Source organism: Thermobia domestica, chromosome 4 (genome assembly GCF_964235325.1).
Source record: "Thermobia domestica chromosome 4, izTheDome1.hap1.1, whole genome shotgun sequence".
NCBI lineage: Eukaryota > Metazoa > Arthropoda > Insecta > Zygentoma > Lepismatidae > Thermobia > Thermobia domestica.
The window spans coordinates 8,867,174-8,891,957 of NC_137457.1; the positions used below are offsets into that span (position 1 = coordinate 8,867,174).

General features: G+C 32.6%; 1 protein-coding gene across 16 annotated transcripts in view; it reads left to right on the forward strand.

The window, feature by feature from the left end:
* The window catches only part of LOC145683702 (uncharacterized), a 414,104-nt gene that overhangs the window by 117,618 nt on the left and 271,702 nt on the right, over nt 1–24,784 (forward strand). For 15 of the 16 annotated variants that reach the window (XM_081755116.1, XM_081755122.1, XM_081755125.1 and 12 more), the window contains 2 exons: nt 5,360–5,377; nt 19,799–19,930. The exons of the other annotated variant lie outside the window; for it this stretch is intronic. In XM_081755116.1, the coding sequence (XP_081611242.1) occupies nt 5,360–5,377; nt 19,799–19,930 (150 nt within the window). The remainder of the gene's footprint in view (nt 1–5,359; nt 5,378–19,798; nt 19,931–24,784) is intronic. 16 annotated transcript variants of the gene reach the window in all.

Here is a 24,784-nt window from a genome sequence, read left to right on the forward strand (position 1 = left end):
GCAGGCTTTTTCAACCTGTGGGTTACGACCGTTAGAGCGGTCGCAACAGGGTATCATGGGAGTCGTGAAGTAAGCGGAAGAGGTAAATATAATCAGAATCTAATACTGAAAAATAATTTTACATATTATTTTAAATTTTCTTCTAATATGCATATTTTTATTTATATACATACTGTTAAGAACAACAAAAAATAGATCTACTAAAAATTTTCAACAGATACTGAGTTGTTTAAAAATCAATTTAAATAAAAGAAATACAAGAACTGCGTATTGAAATTCCAGAACAATCAACAAAACCTACATATTGATTTACAATTAAAACTGAGAGCTAACGAGATACATGAGCATGGTGTGATTTCACTAATGCGGCAATGTGAGGTTCAATCTTAGTGACGCACATTATCAAGTAATTTAAAATACTCTAACTTTTTTTTAACAGCTCTCCAGATTATCTTAACTGAAATTAGGAATCGCTTTATTTTCTTTATCATATGACTAAAATTAATGGAGTTATGAAGTTTTAAAATTTTCAAACTACCTCCATTGTGAAACAGTATGCCAGAACGTCTTCGATATTTGTAATAAGAATGAACTGAACAAATTTGGTTTTAATGCATTAGCTTTTAGGGAAATTACTTATCTACTATTTACAAGAAATGAATTCTACTATTACAGAAATAGATGGATATCGCGAGATCTCCGCAATAGGTATATTAAAAAATCACACACAAGCTTATTACAAATCAGAAACTATAAGGGAATCGCTGACAAGAGTAAGTGATAAAATGAGTGTCTTAATAGGAATTAGATTGATAACCACTGCAGTAGAGGAAAAATATTTGTTGTTGGGTACTGTGTTCATACAAGAAAACTACTTCTTGCTATCTGGTACCGTGTTGAAATATGTGTTGAGAAAGGAAATTGTATGATTCTCACCATTTTAAGTTTTAGGAAGATAAAGAATGAGATGAGTATTATTCGGGGGACTGTAAATCCATAAACGTGAACATTTCTAAATATCTTTTACAGTTTTTTCACTACAATCATCTACATTGAAACCGGAAGTGGTATTAAATTTCTTCCTTTTCCGGTTTTTGTAGAGATATAAGGGTAGTAAGGGAATATTCTTGAGCTTCTGAGTCAATTTCAAAAGAACGCTTCCAGCAATCAATTACTGTGTTTAGTCTATTGTGATGAACGTTGAAATAGAAATGGCATGTTCCTAGTTTTTCTGGTTCGAATCCATGGATCAATAATAATAATAAGGAATTTACTTTTGGGACACTCAATCGATTTCGGTCACCACTTCTCGCTATCTACTACAAATTTTGGTCTGACATCTCAACAAACTGACGGACAAATAAATTGATATAGGCGTTATATAGGTATGACTTCTAATACTTAGCAGGCCCGCAACCAGCCACAGAGGTTTGGTGGACCATGAACATGTTGGGGGCGGGGCAAGTCATTAAAAATTCTCTTACGAAAAGGTAAATTTTGTTTTTTGTATTAATAATAGCACTTTGTGTTAAGATCTGGAGGGGCCACAAAAAGTTTATTGGGCCCAGGCTCCCTAGCCCCACTCTAGTTACGGGCCTGATTCTTAGGCATAACATAGGCTGAAAATCTAGAATTAGATAATACGAACATTAGGATCGATACGTTGCAAAAATAGTGCTGTTTAGTTTTATATATATATATATATATATATATATATATATATATATATATATATATATATACTCATACTAGTGTGCCAGCATTTGTTGAAATTGCCCGTGTAGAAATTATCCTTGGACTTCTTTGTTAAAATCACTGTTGGAATTGAGAGTTCTTTCAAATAAAACTAAAGATAATCTTGATTTCAAAATTTTAAATTTTAATTAATCTGCAATTCTGATTTGACAATACCCTTTTGAATGCAAAACACGTACTCAGAAATTTGCAGCAGGCTTTGTAAATAATCGTGTAAATATTTGAAAACCATCAGTAATTTTTCTAGAATTATGGGAAGGATTTTACAACATCCTAACATTGCACTTTTCAGCATTTTAGTGACATCTTTTAATGATGGTGTAGAAATCAATTCGTTTCGGCTGCGGCTTTTCCTTTCTTTTGTCATATTGAGTTTCTTGTAGACCCCTTTTCGCAGAGAATTCAATGTATGCGTTATACTTCTCTTAATGCGTGTCGTAGCTGATTACTTCATCCCGGTGTAGTTTTGTAGAAATTAACCTATATCTTTTTCCTTAATTAAAACGCGAATTTTATTATTGAATCCCAGCTTTGAGAAGTTTTATACGAAACTAGTATTTTAGAGGAGGAAAGGATACCCATTTTTGAACCATTTTGACCATGTGAACAAACACGTTTTTTTAGTTCTGTTTTCTTTTCTATTTTTTTCCTTTTTTTTCTTTGGACAGGATTAGACAATGCACAATTCACAGAGAAAGATGGAAAGATACAATTTGCAAGTGTTTGGTAATTATTTTCGAATGTTTTTCATGGATAGAAAGAACAAATCTCTTCGTATTTAAAAATTAATATAAGGAAGGTAACAGATTAAGCCAATTAAAATTTAGAGGACGAACACGATAATATACAATTGAATGCGACATTTGAAATGGGTTAATATTTTGTTTGAAAACCAAGTAGAAGGGGGGAGTTAAATTAATAAGACCTTGTTTAAAGAAGATAGAATATTAAAACGAACACATACCAGGGTTAAACGTAACCATCGAATACAGAAAACTGTGATTTGTATTTAATATACATGATTTCTGGTGGTGTTGTCCCAGGTTTAATACCTATTGGAGTTACTTACCTTCCCTACAAACCCGTTTAGTGGTTTTGGTCGTCATTTTAAACACTAATTTTCTGTCAAATAACCTTTCTTCTTGAAAAATATATATTCCAAACTTCTATCAATTTATCAAATGCTGAAGAAAATTTGAAACAACTCTGTTATCAACAATCAGAAAGTTGAAAAGTGGAGGAGTTTTGATAATCATAATCACTATATTAAACAATTTTTGATTCTTAATGTTGACTTGCTGTTATCGAACTTGCAAGATTGATACATTTAGGAATAGCAGTTAAACTCATTTCTAATAGTGTAACTTAAACTGTTTTTACTTAATTACTAATCTCCTTATCTGAATTTGTTCTCAAAATTAAGTAGGTTTTATAACTTTAAAATTTCTAAGTTATTGGATATTTTTTTGGTATAACGATAGGGTTCAAGGGAATGAACCATGGATTTTCTATAAGTTACAGTCCATTACAATCGTATCTATACGTAGTATCTACGTGTTCAATTACAGGTTACAGCAAAAATGCAATAGAAATTTGGAAGCTTAATAGTGTGACATTGCAATTTGAACAAATATAGAACTTACGTTCGTGAGAAATTGGAAAATATTTCTTGATGTAACAAAGTGTTGAGAAATTGACACAAATTTAATATTTTCAACACAAGTTGGGATACACAGAGACTTACTCACTAAAGAAAACTGCTTTTTAAACTCAAGATTTCGTGTCCTAATGGAGAAGAAAGGACAACTTACTCACAGACACTTCTGTATCAAAAAGAACTTGAAATCACATTCATGTTCTTTTGTTCCAGTTATTAAGTCATTTATAATCACTTTTACAAATTATTATGTATAGTACGTGTCATAATGAGTAGTTAGAGCATGGGACTCAAACCCACGTGGTCCAGGGTTTGATTCCCGGCCGGTACTTCCTAATTTTCGTGGTCCACCCCGCGTCGTGAGGCGAACTGGGGAATTACGTGAAAACAAAATATGACAGCTACTAGACCCAGTAAGCTTAGAATGTTCCGGTTAGGAACAGGGCGTCGCAGCGCGCTGAATATGTGCTAGCCACTAGGCTTGACGTAATTCATCCTGTCGCTAACAGATGGCGCTGGAGCAGGCTTAGGCCCACAGTTGTGGCGCCAAGTGTACCTTTTTTGTCATAATACATATAAATATTCCGATGCGAATAATTCTATCAAAATCGTGATATTCTAGATGTTGTTATACTCAATCTTCAATAATTGTATTACTCTTGTTAAGAACAAACAAGATATTCCTGTTAGAGATGGTCCGTGCTATTTCTTAACATAGCACACACAATGTCCTTCATATAATGCTTTTCAGTAACCTTATAACAAGGGACTTTTTAAATTAGAACACTAGAAAATTCTGAAAATTCTAAAGTTGGATTTAACTAATCTGAACTCGTGATTATACAAACACTTCATCTGTATATTCAAACCAGTTGAGAATGCTTCAAGAGCGTTGCCAGAACGAACTTAAAAAGAATGGAGAGATGGTGCTGAAAGGATAACTGTCATTGTTCCTAGATGTAAAAGTAAATGTTTTTATCTGCACCTTCTTCTGTTTCTAAAAAAATTGCAAATATCATTTGTCTATGGCTTCTAGTTCCCGAGATGTGGATTCCCAAATCTCCTGAAATTCGAAATCTCCCCTCCAAAAAATTTGTAGAACAGTTTTCAGTTAGCCAGTGGTCAGTTGGCTAGTGGCCATCGGTTACTGTTTGGTACCAAAATGTTCACCCTTCTCTTAGGTATTGATCAACACGAATTTGATCTCTCTATGACTTACAGTTCCCGAGATATTGCTCCTTAAATCTCCCAAAATCAGAACTATTTTTTTTTTTTGCCAATATCTCGGGAAGAGTGAGTCATAAAGAGAGATGATATTGGTGTTAATGAATTTCTAGAGGATTGTAAACAGTTTGGTACTAGTATTAACTGCTGACCACTGAGCAATCCGGTGGTCAGTCTGACAGTGGCCAGCGGTTACCATTTGGTACCAAAATGTTCGCTATCCTCTTAGGTATTGATGAACACTTATATCATTTCTCTGTAACTTATGATTCCCGAAATATGGCTCCTTAAATCACCGCAAATCGGTCACTTTTTCGCCAATATCTCGGAAGCGGTAAAAGTGACGTGAAAAATGCAATCACTTTCTTAGATAGTTTTTAATGCTCTATCGAATGGAGGACTCAATTAAAAAAAATCAAATAATTGACAAACAGACACACACACACATAGATAACACAGTCACAAACATTTTGAGTTTGTTGAATATGAATATGCTCGTGACAATATTATAATTTCTATAGGAATAATAATCATACTCTGAATCAATCTAGTTTTGAAGTGATATCATCACAAAAGGTAAGGAAAATTATTTTTTATTTGCTTATACAATTTACTTGTTTGTTTATCTTTGAGGCTTGAATTATTTTATACAAATTAAGAAAATTATGTTGACTTTCGTAATGTTCTGGAGTCACTGAAAATAACTGTATAAATTTTTAACAGATGGTAAAGGACCAAATGGTAAGTAACTATCATTACTTTATTCAGAATTTGTTTATTTCACAGATCATACAATTGTTTCATTCAATTAACAATATTTTTATTATTACAATGTACAAGAAAATGATTTTAACAAAAGAGACACTGACCAAAGCTTAAAATTTTTACTTTATTTTAAATTATAATTTGTAAAATAATATTAAGATCAATAAAGAAGAAGAATAGAAAAGGAATTAAAAAGATTAGTGAAGAGGAAGAAGGGGTCATTTACAGGGTATGGTGTGAGGACTGCGATATGTCATATATAGGAGAGACAGGAAAGAGAATGAAAGAAAGGATAAAACAACATGAAGATGATGTTAGGAAGAAAAAAGATACCAATGCCATATACAAACATGTTAAGGAAACGAATCACGCAATTAATTGGGATAAGACGGAAGTATTGGAGATGGAGAAAAGAATGATAATAAGGAAGTGGAAAGAAGCGGATTGGATAAAGAAGGTAGGAAGAGATAAACTGATGAACTGGACAGGGGGCTTACCAATTAATGAATCATGGCAAGGAAGTTTGAATAACATAGAGAAAAAAAAATAAAATAAATAAATAAATAAATAAAAATTTAAAAAAAATAAAAAAAAAATAAATAAATAAAAATAAAAGGCCCTTATAAGAACCAAAAATAAAGGAAGTGATTAACTGGAAAGTGAACACGAAGACTTATAGGATGGGATGAAGGCCTTGGTAAATAAGAAAAATAAAGAAATAAATAAAAATAAAAAAGTACAACAATGACTCTATATATGACTGTTAAAAGAATTTAAAAATTTTTTATAACAATGAATATATATATGACGGTTAAAGAATTTAAACTCTGTTATAACAACATTTATATATATGTCTGTATTTTCATTAATTTCGATCGTGTCTGAAGAAGGATATGCTAGATATCCGAAACAGTTACAAATTATAATTTAAAATAAAGTAAAAATTTTAAGCTTTGGTCAGTGTCTCTTTTGTTAAAACAATTAATCCAAAGCCATGAATAGTCTTACTAAGAAAATGATATTAGAATAATATGCAAACATGCAATGACAATACATTTTATCAGAATATTTCTTACATGCCTTACATGCCTGATTTCGTAAGCTATAATAATATTATTTTCTACGTCTAACATTATTAGAGGTTGCAGTTATTCTAAAATTTAGTGACCAGAGTAGGATGGCCGTTTCTGGAATTCTCATTGTTAAAAGGGCTATAATTAAATTGGAATTTTTAGTGTTCCATTCGTGTTTTATTTATGGTAACAGACTTTTGAAATGCAACTGACTGTCATTAACCTTTAGACGGACGCCAGGGATTTTAAAAAATCGTAGACTGTTAGGTTGGGAACTCTGGTTACCCGCTAATTATCACAGAGTCATGGTTATTACACCGTTGGAAAGCTTATAGACCACAGACTCCAAAGAAGTAACATTTTGCAAATCCCGCCATATTCGTAGAAGCGAATAAGAACAAACATAAAAATAAAAAAATGTGAGAAAAAATCAAATTTGTGGGGAAATGGCAATCTTTGCAGTCACCCTACGCTGAGAAAATGACACATACATGTTATTGTTATGAAGGGGACTACTTCGTTGCTTCATACACTAATTGTTATGGGTGTACCACAAAAATGGGAGGAATGATCCCAAAACCTATGTTTTTTAAAAGAAACCTTTACATCCCGCTGTGGTACCCCCGCATACATAAAAACCACACCGGCTTCAGACATTGGTAGCACAATCGCCTTGCTAGCTTAATTAGGGTCGGAGCTGTTGAGGTTTAAAGCCCTGACGCAGCAGTTGCGTCAATGGACGTTTAAAGGTTAGTGTTTCATCAATTTAGAGATTTTTAAGTGTTATATTCTTATAACTTTTGTAACGGTATGGATTGGCATGAATTTTTAAATCAACCCTCGTATTTCCCCAGCCTCAATTCTTAGAAATGAAAGCAGCCAGCGAACAGTTGGAAGAAAACAATGCTTAGGAATTTCTCACCCAAAAGGTACCTCATTTTTCCAGACAGTCTCATTTCCTCCCGTCAGTCCATATTAAGAAGAAAAATTTTTGCTACCCTCGAAAGAAACGCCCACGCACAAGCCCTCATGACGATGACAGATCTTTACGTGACAATGTGAAGTCTATCAATAATCGTCGATTGTACAACTTATTCGAACAATCAGTGTTTTTAATGTGATTTATATTAACTTATAAACCATTCATTATATATATTATTAGCAATATAATAACGTAAAAACTTAATGTTCTCTACGAACTATATTTTAGTTTTGTCAGTGTATTCTTGCGCTGTGAACTGGCAACTGTGCCACGCAGAAAAAGGACTGAGAGAGGACTTTCAGTCTCTCTCAAAATGTGAAACAGCAAGTGTATATACCCTCAAAGGTGGGAGAGAGAGAGTATTCATCGTAATATATATATATATATAAAAAAAAAGAGCGTTAACAAATATTAAGTAAATTAAACGTACTCAACTCACGCTCTCCAACGCATCACAAAATATAGGAACAGTGCTACCAAGATAAATGCCGCTTTAATAACAAGAAGAAATATGTGAATAAGAATTGTTTCTACGTAGTGTTTCCTCCAATATAACGACTTTACAGAAAAGCCCTGTTCTAAGTCAAGGAATAAGACATTCAACTCATCACTTCCCAACGATGGAAGTTAACTCTTCGGTACTACACGAGTGAATTTCATTTCGCATATTCGCCGGAATCGTCGTGCGCGGTTTGTGTCGTTCCGAATTCTTTGGGCCAATACATCCTTGAGTAAAATATTATCCACAATTTGCAAATGTTATTATTTTTGATTTATATGTAATCAATACAGTGAAAATGAGTGATAATATAGTGCTACTTTAAAATTCTTGTTATTATTCATAAAATAATGATAGTGCTAACCAAATGTGTTTAATAAGTCATATTTCCTTTTAGAACTTCAATGTGTATAAGTTAAAGTGTATGCGGCATAAAGTGTTTATCAGAAGGTAAGGTACCCATTAACAGAGAAGTTCAAACATTACTTTCGTCTCTCACTATCCATCTGGCGTAGATCATGCATTGCTGTCCCACTTTGTATTCTCTTACAGGCAGCGATCAGCATATCTTGGAGCTGACGCAGCAGCGACGGTGGGTAAACGGCAAATGTCTCTAGTTAGTGCTACGCTCGAATCCTAGGACCGTAGGAGTGAGAATATTTGTTTACTTACCAGTTCCTTATTGGATCTATCAGTCTTTGACAAATGAATGATGTTAAGGAAGACTTCAAGAGGGATCCAAGGTTCGAATCCCAATATCGTTATATCTGGCTTTCGTTACGTAAACAAACTCCAATTATAACTGGCGCCCGAACAGGGACACCATTCCTTTTATATCTGACGCACCGAACAAAGACAGATGCTTTAGTGGGAAGAAAGTGAATTTTTGAACTTCACTGTTTGCATTCAATGCCATCCCAGTGATTTTTGCATGTTGTATTTTTGAGTATAATATTTTACAATGTCAACGCTTAATGAAACGGAACACTGCTTGAAGCGGTGAAACAATTGTCCGCAGATTTGGCTGCAACTAACCAAATACTAAATGCGAATCAAAAAGAGTTGAACAAACTATTTGAAAATTTAAAAGCAGATGTAGTTGAATTACGCGAAAGGTACGAAATGCACAAAAAAGTTCAAGGTAATTCTCAGGAGCTGTTAAATCAGCCGAACACTGCTGAACAAGCGCAGGTAGGTTTCAGTTTATGCATACAAGAATGCGAAACAACCACTGAAAAGTTAAATTGTAAACCTAGCAATTAATGTTTTTCGAAAGAAACAGTTCCTTGCATTTTTTTTTTCACATGTAGTGTTATTTACATTTTTACATTTTTGTGTTCATTTTAGAATATATAATTCATAAATCCACGTACAAAATGCTAGCGCTAAATTTAATGAATGTTAGGGCACAGATAGAATTACAGTACGCTAACGTAATAAATGAATACAAATATAGTACTGATCCATTTTCCTTAGAAGAGTTTCAAAATGTTTTAGGCCTCAAGGTAGAAACTCACAGTCTCAATAGAGTAGCGAAACTCGCAATTTGCGAATATGTGTTTAATTTTAATTGTGAATATAGGAAAAACGTAGAAAAGGAGGTTAATCTCCGTGTACGTGGTATTAGGAAATCAATTCAGTACGAAAAATTGAAAGAGAAATGTGCTCGCGGCAAAAATGTATATTTTCAGTATGTAGCAAAAAAGTTGAAACTTCAATGCGATGACGTTAATGTCAAGAACAAAGTCATTGAAATAATAGTCGAACGGCTACAGAAAAAGTATCCTAATGATGTTAGCTCTCTTAGTGATTATGATAGTACGTTCAATGAAAAGGAGAAAGAATTATTTTCAAGCAATGTTGAAAATTCTCCTGAAAATGTGGTTAGTAGTATCAAACCTATCCTCAAAAAACGTAACAAGGATGTTAGTTTACATACTATGTCAGGTAATGTGGATCAAACCAAAAAGGAAAATAAAATCTCTAAAAAGGTTAGATTTACTGATGAATTTAACGTGTACCCGTTAGCACATGTTCGTCATAGTAGTCTTTTTGAGGTTAGAACTAAAAGTTGTAAGAGAAAATTGGAAAATGTTGCCGATGATGTTGATTTTTATTCAAACCCTGTCAAGAAAGGTAGGTTATCTGAAGTCCAAGAATCATATTTTGTTCAAATTAATGAAAGTGAAAACATTAAGTGGAATGAGTTGTTTCAGTTATTAGATAATAACACTGTACAACTACAAAGCATTACAAATAAGCTGGAAAGTATTTCTATTTTACAGAGTAATAATGTTTTTGCTCAGGAAAATGAAGTAAGTAATGAAAATGTCAGTGTAAAGGTAAACACCGTGCAGGTTGACTTCATGGAGGCTACCTCCAATAGTAGTACGAGCGTGGTTAACGTAACCACCACTAGGGAAATAAAAGGTGATACTGTTGTAGTATTTTCAGACAAGATTAATGTCTGCACTTGTCCCTTATGTGATAGGAAGTGGGTGGATCAGCTGTTTCCCCCCTCCAGTTCAATGCTACTTGTTCGTAAGAAATGTTTGTCTGTAAGTCCTGTAATTTTTATGGTGTATACACGGCATGTTACGAGTTTTCCCACAGTAAGCTGCATTAGGCAACCAATTCAGATTGGTGAGTTGCATTATTTTTCCAGTGGTAATATATCTTTAGTGTTGCTGAAAGGTACAGTATGCATATTCGTAATTGTATGTTTTAATAAAAATGAAACCATTCCACGTTCGCTTGGCATACATCGTGCAACTTGTAAATCTATGAAATTTAAATTTAAGAAAAGTAAGAAAAAGTGTATTGAACTAAGTCAAAACGTTCAGATTGACTACCCACCAACCAACACTTTGTATTCAACTCGAAATATTATTAAGAAATTCAGGAACAGTAATTTCAATTTGGCAACCAAGAGAGGTAGGCAAAGGTTCTTCCACCGTGCGAAAATGAAAAATAACCTGAAAAGCTGCAAAAAAGTGCGTAAAGTAAGTAAGGTATTACGCCTACGTAGAAAGTGTAAATTCTTCGCTGCCAATATCCGCAATGACACTCAAATAGTAAATGCCCCGAGTGTACAAACCAGTCACAAGGTAACTGCTAGTTCTCATAGTAAGGTAACACAAAAATCTACTGCTTACAGAATGTTGCGTTTTCATATCAACAAAACCCCATGGATGCCTACTATGGAAGTTAAACTCAAAATTCTTGAATGCATGACAATTTTAATTTACGATGTTGTACTAAATCCAATACGAAAAGGAATTGGGTAAACGACATTATTACATAGCCGGATTGCCCATTTTCCATATTTTTAACATGGCAATGGAAATAAATTCTGGATACATTGCAGAAAATTTTGTATAGAATTTCTTTTGTTGTTAGTAATTATTTTTCATATTATAAATATTTTTCAACACTGTTAGTGTTTTACAAAGTTTTGCATGCTCAAATAAAATAAATAAGATTTTATTGTGTGTATCACGTTAACGGCTGTAGCCGATAGATTCAGGAAAATTTTGAATATTAATTTTTTTCATTTCATATATTGTTGCACCTCATAATATATTGAAAATGTTGAAGGAGAGATACCATTTTTAAAATTTTGATATTTTAAAAATACCTGCTACGAAATTATTTGTAATAGTATATTTTTTCGTTAATGCTTCACCACGAAATTTAATTTTTGAATCATAGAAAATATAGTGAAAAGAAATAAATTTGCGCAGTGAAAATTATCAAATATAGTGAAAAAGAATAAATTTGCGTAGTGAAGATGTGGAAAATCTAAACAGAATACTCCATCACAGTGTTGTAATTTTCAAAATTAAAATGTTTTGAATGACAAATTTAAATATTCTGGTGAGAAACCATTCGGTAATAAATCTGAATGACCATATTCGAAACTAATTAGTGAAATTTTTCAATTTCTAAATAACAACTATGCGTCAATTAATAGTAATATATACTTACGATGTGTTATGCCAATTTATTTGTTTTAACTAACCAGTATGCCTCTGGGATTACTAATCAGCTGAGGATACTTGAATTTTGATGTGGTAAGTTATAGTAGTATGGTTTTACACCTGTACCCACCTTCATGACGCGTCGTTCAAATGAAACGAATATACAATGAGACATTTTACTATAAATAAGTACTAAGTAAGTTATGTACATGCTAATTGTTAGCAACCATTGTTGCATTCACTTTGTAGTAATCTTTTCGTTGAATACGAAAACATTTCATGTAATACTTGAAGACATTGAAGCAAAGGTCCCTCCACTATTATGGGTTATCCATATTATGTAATGCCCGGAGTAGGCAATTTTCTTATTAGTCCCCTCTGTATTATTTTTAAATTTTAACCAAACGTCCTATCTTTTCACTTTGCTTCGGGGATGGAAATAAATGATATTTTAATGTGGGTTGGTATCTTCGAAATTTCGGAGGGCAGACACTTTGAAAAGTGTAATGGTTTGACAAACCATCCACTGCTCAGTCCATTCTTGGTTAATTTTTAACCGGAATGTAATAATTGTAAATATCATGATATTGAGTGTTATCGTAGAATTAAGTCATAATTTTCATACAGTAACCAATATTTTAAAAATATTTATGTGTGCTGATACTTGAATTTAATTTGTGTACTATATATTTGTTTTATAGTAGTAATGATAATTGAAATACTACTACTACTAATAATAATAAATGAAAACAGATATACAGTTATTGTGTTAGTTTTCAAGAATGTTAAAAGTAGTTTTCAATGAAAGTACATTTTTGAATTTTATGAATAATGTTGATGTTTTCATTGCAATACATTTCCTACACATATAGTAGGAAGGAATATCTCATTTTCGTGGAAAATAATATTATGATAAGTTGAATTACTTAATGGTATATGCTATTCTTGAGTGATATTGTGTGTTCTATTTTAGAAATTAAGAAGTATCATTGCAGTATCTTAAATCAATTTTACTATTTCAAACTTATTGGTATACATTTAGTTTGTGTTATTGTGCATTTTACATACGGCATTGAATACGATACCTTATTGAATATAATACCTTACCAATATATTTTATTGAATATATTAAAATGTTTGTGTAATTTAGTTTGAATTTTGAAAAATATTATGAAGTATAATGTTGAATAGTACTTTGAATTACTAGTAACTATTGATTTATATTGAAATATTGCAATTATCTTGTGTTTATATTTCAAGGAATAATTGAAATAAACAAAAAATATAAACAAATAATAAAAATGAAAGGACTCAAAAGACATTTACGAAATGGCCCTCGTGTTATCGTAAATGGCCCTCGCGTTCGTTATTCTTCGCATTTCGCGATCATGTGCGTTCGAGTGAAGCTACAAACTGTTATTCTTCAGTGAAAACAAACTCAAGATGACATTAACCCTTTATGGACTAATGGAGTGCTGTGATTGCTGTAGTGTTGCAGTGGGATTATGAAGACTTGGATTCCAGGGTTCTTGCCCACTTCTGTGATACCTTCAGTGGACAGTCCGTCCGCCGCCAGTTGTAACGGTATGGATTGGCATGAATTTTTAAATCAACCCTCGTATTTCCCCAGCCTCAATTCTTAGAAATGAAAGCAGCCAGCGAACAGTTGGAAGAAAACAATGCTTAGGAATTTCTCACCCAAAAGGTACCTCATTTTTCCAGACAGTCTCATTTCCTCCCGTCAGTCCATATTAAGAAGAAAAATTTTTGCTACCCTCGAAAGAAACGCCCACGCACAAGCCCTCATGACGATGACAGATCTTTACGTGACAATGTGAAGTCTATCAATAATCGTCGATTGTACAACTTATTCGAACAATCAGTGTTTTTAATGTGATTTATATTAACTTATAAACCATTCATTATATATATTATTAGCAATATAATAACGTAAAAACTTAATGTTCTCTACGAACTATATTTTAGTTTTGTCAGTGTATTCTTGCGCTGTGAACTGGCAACTGTGCCACGCAGAAAAAGGACTGAGAGAGGACTTTCAGTCTCTCTCAAAATGTGAAACAGCAAGTGTATATACCCTCAAAGGTGGGAGAGAGAGAGTATTCATCGTAATATATATATATATATAAAAAAAAAAGAGCGTTAACAAATATTAAGTAAATTAAACGTACTCAACTCACGCTCTCCAACGCATCACAAAATATAGGAACAGTGCTACCAAGATAAATGCCGCTTTAATAACAAGAAGAAATATGTGAATAAGAATTGTTTCTACGTAGTGTTTCCTCCAATATAACGACTTTACAGAAAAGCCCTGTTCTAAGTCAAGGAATAAGACATTCAACTCATCACTTCCCAACGATGGAAGTTAACTCTTCGGTACTACACGAGTGAATTTCATTTCGCATATTCGCCGGAATCGTCGTGCGCGGTTTGTGTCGTTCCGAATTCTTTGGGCCAATACATCCTTGAGTAAAATATTATCCACAATTTGCAAATGTTATTATTTTTGATTTATATGTAATCAATACAGTGAAAATGAGTGATAATATAGTGCTACTTTAAAATTCTTGTTATTATTCATAAAATAATGATAGTGCTAACCAAATGTGTTTAATAAGTCATATTTCCTTTTAGAACTTCAATGTGTATAAGTTAAAGTGTATGCGGCATAAAGTGTTTATCAGAAGGTAAGGTACCCATTAACAGAGAAGTTCAAACATTACTTTCGTCTCTCACTATCCATCTGGCGTAGATCATGCATTGCTGTCCCACTTTGTATTCTCTTACAGGCAGCGATCAGCATATCTTGGAGCTGACGCAGCAGCGACGGTGGGTAAACGGCAAATGTCTCTAGTTAGTGCTACGCTCGAATCCTAGGACCGTAGGAGTGAGAATATTTGTTTACTTACCAGTTCCTTATTGGATCTATCAGTCTTTGACAAATGAATGATGTTAAGGAAGACTTCAAGAGGGATCCAAGGTTCGAATCCCAATATCGTTATATCTGGCTTTCGTTACGTAAACAAACTCCAATTATACTTTACAAGCAATATGTTCGTAAAGAATGTGTCACCAAACGCATAAGAGAAACAATAATTGGCAACCTGCTAAGAGTGTATTTTCCCATGTATATTGTATAATGTATAAATAAATAAGAATTTCTTTCAGTGAAGTAAAAACTGTCAACTGTTAGCAGAGAAAGATATACAGGGTAGACATAAAATCTCTCCCTGAAAACAAACATTAATAACAGGAAAACTAACAATTATAGAACCATGCGGTTTGCGCCAAATAATAGGAAAACTCAAAAAGATTTTAAAAAACTCTGATTTACAGAATTTCCACATGTGCTCCATTACTTGCCTTCAGGACATATGTTCCGATATTCAATTTCCATCTATGTGTTACTCAAGACTTCAGGAGTCACTATATCTATTGTGACCCTTACCCTATTATTGAGTGTTGCAATATCACAGACATGTGTTGCGTAAACCCTGTTTTTAACATAACCCCACAGGAGGAAGTCAAGGAGGTTATGTCTGTAATAGTGTGAACCATGGTATTGGACCATCTCTCCGCATACATCGGTCAGGAAAAGTTCATTGAGAAATGAATGAACGTCAATACTCCAGTGTGGAGGAGCCCCGTCCATATAATTCCTTTATGCACTTAAGATCTTGTGACGCTTTCTTGAAGTTCGTTGAGCTGTGACGGGATACTTTGTTTCATTATACCACAGCACATACTTTGCTTTCCGCTGTGCTGATACAATTTTTAAAGAAATGACTGTCTCGCTGTGGTCAACTGCAGTAGATAGCAGCACAGGTTGTAGCAAAGTCGTTGAGTATCACACAAGCGGTGATTTTAAGCCACATGTTCTTATCATGCTTGTACTTTTGACGCTGCTATCATGCTTTTCTTGAAAGCTGGACATGAGAATTTGCCCTCAAGCAAGTTATTTTGTTAGTTCAATTTCAGACTGTTCATGTGTGTTTTATGTTTGGAGAATATTTTACGCAGTGTTTTAGTTGTACTGGAACACACGAGAACACCGTTCTGGAACATACTTTTCAGACAATATTGAAAGCCTGTATGATAAAATACGTTTCTCCAATTACATCAGTGATTTTATTTAAGCAGAAATTAACATTAGGGAGCTACCGAAAATTTTATTCTATCTTATTATATTGTCATCTTCATAGTATCGTAATTAAGAGCTTACTGAAGTTTATTTCATTATGAGTTTCACCCAAACGATGACAGTCAGTTGCCTTTGAAACGTATCTTAAAGTGAACAAAACACGGTCAAAACGCCAAAGGTTTAATTTATTTAGTTATCTATATATCTGGAAAAATATATGAAATATTGAAAAGCTACAAATTCATGTAAGATAAATAATAATAAATAATTAGAATAGCTTATTTGATTATCAGTTTTATTACTAAGTAAATAAAGTAAAGAAGTTTCTTAATTCTTCTATTTATGGGAGAAAACTACAAGGGAAAAGAAAGATTCTTACATTTTCTTTTCAACATTACAAATGTAGTTTTTGTAAGAATTAAAATATTTCAAACAAATCTCTTTTTACTAATATAAACTATATAAAAGCAATTTAATTTTTGATTCGTTCCAAAACTGCAGAATAACTTATTTGGAGCTTTTTATCTTGATGCTCCCTTATACCTTTTAAACTAATATACAGAATATGCTGTAATTTCGTACTATGTAAATATCGACAAGAGAATATCTTCTTACATATCTCACAATGAAACCAGGTTTACAGTTTGGCAACCAAGCATAAAGATATATTATTTTCAAATGGCAATACGTGAAGTTATGACATATTTCAGATCTACTTAGTAAACGAAAGGGCCTATTCTGTCTGTCATAAAGACAAGACTTGGTCACGTGATGAGGTCAAATGCCACATTGCGTACTAAATCGAGCCTGGCGATTCAAAAACCAAATATGAGATGTTTCAGGCACGTAACCTTTACGTGGGGTGCCCTGGATAATTCTTACAACATGCATATACTTTAACGTTATTACAGATTTTATTCAAACAACTTGACCTTTGACAATGTTCTATCACTACTTAGCTTACAACGTTGTATCCTATACATCGTGTTTGAACTCTTCACTATGTCTTTGTAATAAACACTCAATTAGCCATCTCCTTATTATAGTATTTGAGATATGTGTACAACTTCATTTTTTCATTGATTTTCTACTGACTTTAATGTTTCGTGCTTCTTTGACTATGTTTCATCCATTTTAGGACAATTTGCTTTTGAAGTATAGAATATACATAGTCTTTTCTACGTTTGAGCTGAATTTCATATCATTACAGCCAAAATTTGTTCACATCATTGCAACCGGAGATGCCTTTTATAATATGACACTTATTAAGAATGATAAAGTAAGGGCACTGCAGAATGACAGAAATTGAAAAAAAAAAAAAAAAAAAAAAAAAAAACCAAATTAGGAGGCTTCTACATCACTAATAACGCAAGTGATTCTTACTGTGCTATGCAAATGTAAAGAATCATAGTGTCGAATAATAATATCATGAATATCATCAGATAACTTAGTTCGAAAGTAGAAGTAAAATCACAAGAAATTTGAAATTTTACTTCTTAAACTAAACTTTGTTTCAATAAATATCACATCCAATTAACGAGATAGTTTTGAGTGGACATAAAAATCATAATACCATTTAGAGCAATTTGATATCTCAAACTATCTCGTAGCTGTGAAAAAGATTTCCGAACTGCTAAAATTGGCATATTTGTGAGAACTTTTAAACATAACTATAGCTTTGTTTCGCTTCTGAAACACTAGAATAATAGCTTTTGGTATGTAAAATTAACTTAAAGTTTTCAATATTACGTTATTTTAAGCATTGTTTCATAATTTAAAACTGTTCACCATATGTCTGGGACAGTTACAGATATTAAATAGCTGTAAACGGCATTACGATATTTGGATCTGTTGAAAACCACTTATGTAATTGGCTGTGGTATTTATATAAACGTTTCTCGTAATAAATCCATTGAAAAAATTAACTTTTAAATTCCTTCTAACTTTGTTCGTATTTATTCGATTTACGTCGTATTATGTAACAAAGTTCGATACTAAGACACTTTCGATGTGCTTTCCAACTCCGTTTTACTTTCGCTGTTACTATTGTAGAAGTTTCCAAACTTCGGTTGATTTTCGATGAAAGCGAAGTATCATAGTAATGTAGTTTTCGTAAATATTAATTGTGAAATAATTTAACGTAGTGTCATTAGAAAATATAATACTTCATATTAGGTAGGCAAAACTGTATTAATTCAATAATATTGTAGAGTGCGTCAAACAAAATCCTCGATATTTGTCGATATTTGAATTTTAAAAATTTCCGGCGGTTTTCACTCTCTACTAAAAAGTTGAGTCCGTTGATACTGTTCCAGAGCAGTCAATTGAGAACAAAATAACTTATACGATCCTTACACTTCTAGTAACTTATTTTTCCCTTAATCTTTTTTTTTTTTTTTTTTAGTTTTTATTTTGTAATATAATAAATTGTAAGTGAAATAACTCTCAAGTCAACACCATTATTCTGTATTAATATCTTGTAGATAAATATGCCGCCATACTTAATTGAAATGTGTTATAATAAAAGTTATATATCGTTACTGTTTGTTCTTAAGTATTTTGGCAGTCTACTGAGTTCGTGAGTTGGCAGTACTGTTATTTTAACTACTAGATCCTTAAAGGGCATAATCACTGCGAAATTAAAATACCGCTAATTTTGCAGTAGTTATGTGATATCCTCAAATAGATAAAATATAATAGAAACGTGGAATGAGAGCGCCATAGACAATATTATTTTGCATTAGGTACCGTTATCTCGAATCACCTAGTAGCTTTCCGATTGCAGCCATTGAGAAACGTGAAAATAAATGCCAATTTTCTAAATGGCTGGAAATCGAAAAACAGATAAATGAATCTTGATACAAATATCTCATGTAAAATAATCTTGTCTAGCGAGCTCCTGTTCCAATTTTCGATTATCTTTTATATATTTGAACATATCATATAAATACTGTAAAATTAGCGGTATTTTAATTTTTCCGTGATGGGGCCTCTTACCTATTGGGAGGTTCGTCTATTAATTTTTACACTTTGACTTTACCTCGTTACACCTTCTGGATGATGTTACGGTACTCCAACAATTTTTCTTAATATTCTTTAAGTGGTCTTTAATAGTTGATAAGATATCATTCTAGCTTTCAATAAAGACGAACGTCGAATGTTGAGTATAAAGCATACTGGTTCATTTTTAATGTCTACAGTTCCTTCTTATCCAGTGTTCTAACCAGTTTCTCTAAGCTGAGACTTTCATTTAAGGACGGGATGTGCTGTCTTCTTTCAGAGGGTCGACATCCGCTTTGGTTCTGTATCATCGTGGCCTCTACCAGTTTTTAAAATCTAATACATTTCAGGTTGCATCAAATAATTTAGTTAGTGCGAATGTGTCATATTTGGGTCTGGATATCCAAATTGCAGAATATCGGTTACCACACTTGCTGATATCCTTAGTCATAAAAAATAAAAATGCACGTGAGCTTACTTCACAATACTAACTCGATTTGCTGCCATTCTAAATGCCACTCGCTTCCTCGGTAATCTTGGTTAAATTTTGCGTACCTATAATAAAATGAAAAATAATACATATACTTATTAAATTAATATAAAATAAGAAACGGTTATATAAGGTGGCTCGTTTTTCGTGTCCACGCAGTATTTATCTACTGAAATACAATTGCAAATATTTTTGGGCCAATTTCTTTCAGGAAATGGTAATGGTGGAGATGAGGAAGAGGAAAATCCTGAAGAATCCAATGGTAATGGTGACTACAATGGTAATAATGGAGATGGAGATTACGAGAATGGAGAAGGGGGCAATAATAACAATGGAGATGACGGTAAGTTCAAAGATCTTTCTTATATCTAATTGAATATACAGTCCTAGCGTAAGACATGTGTTTCTCAAAATGTAAATTCAAATGATCGAAGCAAGTCACCAAATCAATAAAAAAGTAGTAAAACTATCTAATCTCGAATTTAACCAAACTTGTATTAGGTTACATAAATTACGCTGCTAAAAAGATAAAGAAGCTTTTCGTAAAATATGTGGGAGACACACTTAGAATATGTAAAAGAAATCTTGTTTGTGACTGGTCAAAACTGGAAAATGTAAACCAATTCTTATCTCTGGTCGAACGCTGTCCATGATATTTAAAGGGAACTTTAGAAATATTTATAATTTTTCTTTATGTTTTTTATATAAGTTTGTTTTCCTCACAGTTTTCACATAACTATTTTCCTACAGTTTTAATCTTAGAGGCAATCTTACATCTCGACATGATACAGAAAGGTATTGACTCTGGCATGTTCCCCCGTACCCCTTTCTAACCACGACTTTCCACACATATAATAGAGATAACTGAAAATGCGATTGTCGCCCTTTACTTTGTATTTTTGTATTTTTGTCACTTGAGTTTTGGTGACTGTTTGAGTCGAATTACTTAAGGTAATGATGGGAAGGTTGCACAACATTGTGCGCAATTTCCAATTTCGTTGCCTACTTATTAAGACTTAATCTCTATGAACAGATAAGGGAGTGAAAGTTGGCGCAATTTCATTGTACCCAATTCTACAATAATTGTGTGACATCTTCAAGCAGATAAAAGATAATGTGGAACAAGAGTACGCTAGATAATATTATTTTACATGAGTTACTGTTACATCACGAATCCCTTATCTGCTTTCGATTTCATTTAGAAAATTGGTATTTATTTTCGCGTTTATAAATAGCTGCAAACGAAGAGGTACTCGGTGACTTATGATAAATGTAGTTCACGCAAAATAATAATATTGTCTAGGGCGCTCTTGTTCCACTTTCCGATTATCTATTATCTATTTGAAGATATCACATAACTAGTGCTATTTCGCAGTTATTAGACCTCATAATATCTTTAGTGTTATAACAGGGTACAATCAGGCAAAACTAGTCTTTAGTGCTAAAATATAAAACAAATTTATTTATTAAGGTTCTAAAATTTAAAAGTTTAATCCATTTTCATTTAATCATCATCATCATAGGTATTCTGCTTTTACTGGCAGGTCACTTGCCGCAGCTGAGAAGCATCCATGCTCCACGGTCCTCCGCTAACTTCTTCGTCTTCGCGTATGATCTTTCTGTTTTTATATCATCCATTAATTGTAGCCTTCTTCGCCCCCTCCCTCTCTTTTGCGCCACCATACTCTCTAGGACGTCCCTCATGATACAATTTCTTCTTAGGCAGTGTCCCAACCAGTTTTTCTTCCTCTTCCTAATAATATATAAAAATGTTCTTTTCTCACCCACCATTTCTAACACTCTCTCATTCGTTTTCCGCTCGACCCAACTAATTCTTTCCATTCTTCTCTACACCCACATTTCGAAGGCTTCCAGCCGATTTCATCACATTTACGTAATGTCCACGTTTCCGCCCCATCTCCACACGAAGCATTTTATGAGTCTTTTTCTCAACTCTTTATTCAAGGTCCCACAAAACAGACTTTTCTTCCTCCTAAAGGCTTCTTTCGCCATTCCTATCCTTGCTTTTATTTCATGTTCGCACTTCATGTTATTACTAAGAATACTACCCAGATATAAAAAAACTATTCACTTGTTTTATTTTCTCCCCTCCTACTTTTATATTTGACACAGACCCCTTCGTTCCAATCACCATGGCTTTTGTCTTTCTAACATTTATTTTCATCCCATATTCTCCCTTTCTCATTTTTTCTGATGATAAATCGGATATTTAAATTATTTCTTTCCTTACTAATGTTTCCAGAGGGATCTTCTTTCGTATTTTGATAAGTCATTTGTAAATAATATTTTGTTTAACATAATGCGTAATATTATTTTAAACTTCATGTGATACACATACGCAAAACCAAGAAAATTTATCTGCGGCTAAGTAAACTTTAGTTTTAATTCGTGTGAGTAAAGTAAAAGTAGAATAGGTGAGTAATATTTTAATTATTACATTTTACCTAGTAGATTACTTTGATTAATCAGAGGAATTTTTAGAGCATCTTCCTCCGCTAAACTTTTATTGCTGAGGTAAAGTTATTATTATTATTATTATTATTATTATTATTATTATTATTATTATTATTATTATTATTATTATTATTATTATTATTACTTCCTTTGTATGTCACTAAATATAAATGTTATATGAAGACAGATTGAATATCAAAACCACTTGTATTTGGGTACCCACTGATGTCTCTCTATAGTGTGACTGATTTTCTTTCTGACCAAATATAGAGATATTTAGAACACCTATAATTTATTTAGACATTCAAATTAGAATTGATTAGACATTCAGAGGTATCCAAGAAAGACTATCATAATCATGTTGTGCCAGTGCCTATTGCTGTTGTCATTAGAATGTTGTATTTCCTCCGTGACTTCGACTTTACACAAACGTTTGATTCTCGGATTTTCGATTAGCGATCTACTGCAATGTGGATGCAAATATACATAACTACACCTTAATGTTTTTCTATACAACAGTTATTTTTTCTGAATCCTTTCAAAATGTTCACCTAAACAAATACCAATTGTTTTGCTATTTTCTGAATCGACTCCAACGTAGATAAGTTTTGGAATATAGTAAATATAATATACTCAAATGTTAATTTATTGTTCAAGATAGTGCATCAAGATCTAATGAAATATCCACATTACTTTCTGTCGAAAGCAATGGAACTCTGCCAATACATTTTTTACTCATAATTACTATTATACTGTATATTTTTGATTTACTAATTCTAACAGCTGCATAATCACAAATTGGTTATATCACTGTAAAATATTATTTCACTCGATACTAAGTAAACGAAGATATTTTCCATACGAACATTACTGCTCAGTTCTTTACAATGATGCAAAATGCACAAGTGGGAAAATCGCCTGTTCAAATTTTTAGATTTGTTGGTCACAGTGCACAATTGTGTTTAACCTTGGTTATGGTATTAAAATTTCCATATAAACTTTAGATTACCATAAAAATAACAGAAATATGGTGAGCTTTGTAATATATGCATACTTGTAATATCTTAACAAGGCATATGCAATATGTAATCTTGTATTTGTTTATTTTTGTTGGATCAATTAAGCTTAGGGAATTCATTGTTTAATTTAGTGTATTTAGTGTGTTACCATGATAAATAAAATCCTTACTTAAACGGATTAGCTATGACATTGTTGTATATTGATTATAAACTTACCTCACACTACAAGTTATATTGGTACCTAGAGATGGAAGAGGATTCTGCTGACCAAATGAACGAATTTTCGTATTCATTTAACGCATTTCCCAGTTGTTAATTTAAGTTGTTAATTTAGATTATCGTAAGTTTAGAAGTTACTTTGGTTGTAATGTTACATTGAAGATATAATACACATCCATTAGTATCCATTGAAGCCCATATGATATTCATCACACTTCTATTACACGTGCTAGCATAACTGAATACGGGTGTTACATGGAAGCAGCTAAAACTTTCAATTTGTATCTTCGGACGCTCAAATTATCTCTTAAAAGTACATTAGCGAAGTATTCCCTCGAAATTCGTATAAAATTTATTCAAATACAATGTTATTCGCTGCCCAATGTATATTGTACTAATTTTAGAGATTACTAAGAAACCTCCGACTGACCAAAGTATATATGTTTTAAAATATATATTTTTGTTACAGTTTCGGCTATGTATCATAGTCTTCCTCAGACACATTATGAGAGATATATGCAATTTTGACAGCTTATATACAGTCTGAATGCAAGACATTTCCATTTTCTCTTTACAAAATATAAACTTTTAATTGGCTCTAAAAAAGTAAATTTTTAATTACTGTAAAGGTAAGCTTTTAATTGGCTCAAAAAGTTTTTTTTTAAATTGAATATTTCTCTCGTAATGTGTCTGAGGAAGGCTAAGTTACATAGCCGAAACTGTAACACAAATATATAATTTTAAAATATATATATATACTGCTTTCGTCAGTTGAAGTTTTAAGAGTAATCTTGAATTTTTCAAAGCTACAATGAATAATTTACAAGTTGAAGTACCTTCGATGCTGAAATGGAAGAATAGACAAGTGAAAGGACAGAAGGAGAAAGGAGATAACTAGGAGCCAGCAGATAGTGTTTTTAAGGAAGTGTGTAGAGGAGAACACGACACCGAAAGGACTTCGGATAATTAAGAAAGGATTGATGTATCAATCAGTGAGATACAAAAAGTTTATTAAGAAAGCAGAAAAGCAGCTCATGTGGGACACCATAAGAAGGAGAACCAAAGAAGTAGAAGACAGTGAGAAAGGAACTGAAAAAGAGAGAGCAAGAGTTATGAACAAGTGGGAAAAGAAATTTGAAGAGAGAAAGAGAGAAAGATTGAAAGAAAAAGAAAGAAGCTTGGATGGACTGAGCAGAAAAGAGTAAGTGCAAATAGGGTAGCAATTATAGGAAATGTAAAATAAACAGACCAAGAAAAGAAATGTTTGCAATTAGGCTACAAGTTTAAAGTGAAAGAAGAGAAGACAGAAATAAAAGAGGTAGTATTCACAGTAGAACAAGCAATTATGGAAATAAAAGAACCAGAGCAAAAGGGAAAAAATTAGGAGGAAAGAAGTAGCCATAGTAAAACAAAACATAAATACAAAAGCAGGAAACCTTAAGAAAGAAGAGAAAGAAGGATTAAGAAATTTAAGAAGAAGAAAG